Source organism: Triticum dicoccoides, chromosome 6B, assembly GCF_002162155.2.
Source record: "Triticum dicoccoides isolate Atlit2015 ecotype Zavitan chromosome 6B, WEW_v2.0, whole genome shotgun sequence".
NCBI classification, from domain to species: Eukaryota; Viridiplantae; Streptophyta; class Magnoliopsida; order Poales; family Poaceae; genus Triticum; species Triticum dicoccoides.
Genome location: NC_041391.1, coordinates 548,136,690 through 548,141,096, shown reverse-complemented (window position 1 = coordinate 548,141,096; position 4,407 = coordinate 548,136,690). Strand labels below are relative to the sequence as shown.

At 40.8% G+C, this 4,407-nt stretch overlaps 1 protein-coding gene across 1 annotated transcript; it reads left to right on the top strand.

Moving 5' to 3' along the window:
- Positions 1–279: 279 nt before the first annotated feature.
- Positions 280–3,151, top strand: LOC119326149. Its single transcript, XM_037599860.1, has 3 exons — positions 280–627; positions 763–989; positions 2,376–3,151. The coding sequence occupies exons 1-3, from the start codon at positions 363–365 to the stop codon at positions 2,967–2,969; spliced, it is 1,086 nt and encodes a 361-aa protein (XP_037455757.1). The 5' UTR covers positions 280–362; the 3' UTR covers positions 2,970–3,151.
- Positions 3,152–4,407: the final 1,256 nt, after the last annotated feature.

Here is a 4,407-nt window from a genome sequence, read left to right as displayed (position 1 = left end):
GAAGAGGTGGGCGACGTGCGGGGATTTTTTGGTGGGGGGCGAAGCGGTACCGAGCGGATCGATCGTGGGGTTTTTTTTTTTGACGGGAGATCGATCGTGGGTGGGATTAGTTGCTCTGTCTGTGTTTGATGTTAAACATTAGGAAGATCTTGATCGTTAGATTTTAGGATTAGACGGATAAGATGGATTGGTTCTCTGTCCTCTCTTTCTTTTATAGGAGTATAAGTAGATAGTAGATAAAACACAAAACAAAAAAAACTGCCCACGCCGAGGAGAGGCGAGGGAGTCTAGGGTTTCGTCGCGGAAAAAAGAGGGTTACACAAACTATCCAACTCCAAGGTGAGGTGCGCGCCATCGTGAGAATGGGAGAGACTGAGATGGATTCGATGCAGATGGATGCGGGGTCGACAAGCAAGGATAGGGCGGTCGGGAAGAGGAAGAAAAGGGTACCTAGGATTGGAAAGAAGGCAGAGGAACCGAGCGTGAGGAAGACGGTCAAGGAAACGCGTCGCCGGCCGCCGCCAGTATACAAGGTCACATTGCCTGTCTTTGAACGACATCGCTTCGAGTTCAACAAATGGTGGATGCAATTATGGGGCGATCTGATCGGTTCCATGGAGAATAAAAGTAAGTACACCCTTCTTAATTTTCTTCTTCTTTTTATAGATGGACATGTGTCTATCCTCACATGGAGGGAGGAGCTAGCAAGATACTAGTTTGATAGCAATCGAAACCTCATATGCATAACTACATGTGATGCAGCAACTATCCCCAGCGCGCGGTTCACGGATGTTGCTTCCGGCATGTCCTCCGGCTGCCCCGTCACCACTCTGCAGCCCTTTGAAGTCAAAATCTCACCCAAAGAGAACTCAGGTTTAACCTGGCCGCTGCATGTGTATGGTTATGTCGCCGCACGTGATTTGGTGGATTACAAGCGCAATATCATCTTTGAGCGTGGAAGGGATAACTGCCAGATCATCACTGACGGGGTTCGTGCCTTTGGCTTGCTAGCCCCTTGCCTATACTTACATGATTACTCTTTGATCTGTTCTTCAGCTAAGCCTTACATTGTTTTATTATTAGTAGTATGTTGTTGATTAGAGATTTTTAGTACAGTACCTTCGTTACTTAACCCTAGTAGCAAGTAGCAATCCTTGCAAAATAAGAAGTTACACATTGCATATGTATATTTCTTAAGAGCAAAACTGACAAGCCTGATGCCACCTCCCAGTTTGGTTTGGTTCAAAGAACATCTTACCTCTTATAAGGTATGCAAGGAAATTGCACGGTAGGAATAACTCTGGCAAATGGAGACAGGAATGAATAATAACAATAGCTCATAGCTGAGCTATATATGAAGAGCATATGTGCCTGCCATCATCAGCATTTCAAATACCTAAAGCACTTTGAGCTTGCATTTCGAATTTAGGCAAAATACAACTGACAATAAACCTGAATTCTAGCCATTAAGGTATTGGGTTAATTTGCAATTATGCTGATTAACTGTGCAGTTAAAATGAATTTTGGTTGGCTCTAACTGAAATCGTGATCTGTTAGATTGGGAGGGTGTAGAGGTTAAGAGCATAATTGGTTTAGTGCCAAAATTTGGCATGCCAATGTTTGGCATTGTGCCAAATATTGGCTACTAATTTTGTTTATGAACTTGTCTTGCCTATCTCACATAAAGTTGCCAATATTTGGCCAGTCTTGATATTGCCAATATTTGGCAATGCCAACATTTGGCTAGCCAAATATTGGCAACAAACCAAGCATAAGATGAGTCTCCTAACTTGAATTTCATTTTTATGGTTTGTACATGTACACGTGGAATTAAAAATATTGGTAACCAAATATGAATCGAACTCATGCCAATAAGTTGATGATCTCAGTTGGAGAAGTGCATGTAAGACATACTTTTGGTTTGCGGAAATTGTCAAGATCTAAAAGTTTATTGTGTCTGTTCTATCCTAGAATTCTTATCTGGGTATAGTCCCCATTCTTCTTTATGTTAACTTGGTTACCTGATTCTTGACTCCTCTCTTGGTAAGTCACTTTCGAGTCTATTGTATCCCTTGGCCTCTCCGAGACGTGCTCTGATTTTTGTATTTGACAGTTGCTTCTCTTGTGAAATTAAACCTTGTTTGGAAGTAATTTATATCCTCTTGCCGCATTCTGCTAAATCAAAGTTACTTTTTCGTGTTTTCATGGCATTGATGTCAACTTAGGTTACTCTAACTAAATTCCCATTATAAAATGGATCGCATATTTTCTGGACATTTTTTTCCAGAATATAACATTTACATTCCACTTTTACTCCTGTTAAGGTGTATATATATAAGAAACAGTGGTATTTACTTGATTAATTTTCTATGCAGTTTCCATACCTAGCACTGACTGGTCCTGCACGTGCTGTTGTGCTGGATGATCCTGTGTACTTTGAGATTGACCTCAAAGTGAAAGGAATCGGGCAATCTGAGGATCAAGATCTAATCTTTGTTGCTGATTCGTTCAGTAATCCTCAGCCGCTTGAGTCAGCCCTGTTTAACCGTGCCTTCACGGGCAAGATCAGCACGGTTGAGTTGACATTTGGCCAAATTATTAAGTCAGTAGAGGCCGCAGTCAGTATGAAAGTCGTCCATGGGTCATGGCCAGATGGTTTCCGTGGTTGTTTTGCTGCAAAAACTGCCAGTATAAATGACTTCACAATTGGGTTGCTTGTGATCGGTGATAATGGGTTGCCTCGTGCTGACGATGGCACTATTAAGCTACAACGCCATGTTGTTTGTGCTGAAATTGGACAGGGAGACTACCTGGAAGTTTTTGTCCGTGCTTATGGTGTTGGTGGGCAACAATTATATGACACTATATATTTTACACCTCAGGAACGTGGTAGACTCAAAGGTGCACTTAATGTTGATACATGTGAGATTGAGGTCACTATATCCTGGTCCCTTATCATGTCATTCTAGGAGGAATCTGACTTAACTGTTGTCTGGGCGAGTTGATCCTCCTGTAAATACATATTGGTTGCATGTATGAACAAAGTTCAGTATTTTGTGACAAACCAATTGGTTTTAATGGTTATTGCTACAACCAATTTGCTGGTTCAGCTTCCGCTGCACTACGAGCAGGCGGAGCTGCTGTGCCCTTATGTTGGCCCGTCGTTGATTAGCTTGTACTCTCTGTATAATTCTTTCTATTTTCTTCTTTTTATCTATATATATACTCCTTGTAATTTCTTCTTTTTGGTTTCATATATTAAGGAATTATATACATCTAAAATCCAATATGATTTCGCTCATAAGCAAGTCAACTTTGAAATAAGAATCTGTTTTCGCTCATGCCACTACACTCATTGCTAGATTTTGTTGCATGTGAACTGGAGCATCTAACTTGAGAAGCTTAAGTTGAACATTACAAAACAAAGATTGCGAAATATGTGTAAGAAGCTTTAACTACATTACAAAACAACAGGGTAACATCATGTTTGGTTTCTGCACTATAAACGAAGACACCACACTTATGCTCCCTTGAATTTAGTAGTACTCCCTCCGCCCCAAAATTCTTGTCTTAAATTTGTCTAGATACGGATGTACCTAATACTAAAACATGATTTCATACGTTCGCATTTAGACAAGAATTTCGGGACGGAGGGAGTATAAATCTTTTAAAAATATAACAATAATGGATGGTTCTATAACCAAGGAAACTCTGGATGGTAATCAATTTGGAGAAATTCTCACGGTAGAGGATATGAAAAGGGAGAATTAAACAAAGGAAAACCATTGGATACATTTAACCCGGGAGATCGGGAAATTATGGGTTAAATCTATGTGGAAACAAAGAGGTATGGTGAAAATGTTGAAGAAAAACGTCAAGATGCCCCTACTCTTCAATCAAAGTAACCAATGGAAAGAAGAACTCAAATGATTTATTATAGTTTGGTTGCACATTACTACTTCAACAGATAACCCATGACCCATAACAAGAAAACAATTGTAAAATTATCAATGAGTAATTGCAGGAAGGAGCACACATGAGATGTTTGGTTGGTGCCAATGCTAGCCCTACCAAAACTAGGGCTTGCCAAAATTTTGGCGCAGGCACCACGGACTCGCCCACAGGTTGCTGCAAAATCTTAAGGGGTGATCAAATAATTGGCAGGGGTCTGGAAAATTGGCTGCGATCCAAACATCCACCAACCCATCGGTCAACTACCAAAAAATTGGCAGGGCAGCTCTGGGCTACCATCCAAACAGCCCCCAAAACATGATGCAGAGGGTAGCAACCATAAGAGGGTGAATTTTGATCATGATAAGTACCAAATATTTCTGTACTGATCATCAAAGCCAAAAAAACAATCCTGCCAGCTTATCCATATCAGCTGGTTTACCTGATGATACATTG

Coding starts and splice junctions, on each gene's coding strand:
- LOC119326149 (XM_037599860.1), top strand. CDS start 363: ATGGGAGAGACTGAGATGGATTCGATGCAGATGGATGCGGGGTCGACA. Junction 628..762: donor CGGTTCCATGGAGAATAAAA/GTAAGTACACCC, acceptor CATGTGATGCAG/CAACTATCCCCAGCGCGCGG. Junction 990..2,375: donor GCCAGATCATCACTGACGGG/GTTCGTGCCTTT, acceptor TTTTCTATGCAG/TTTCCATACCTAGCACTGAC.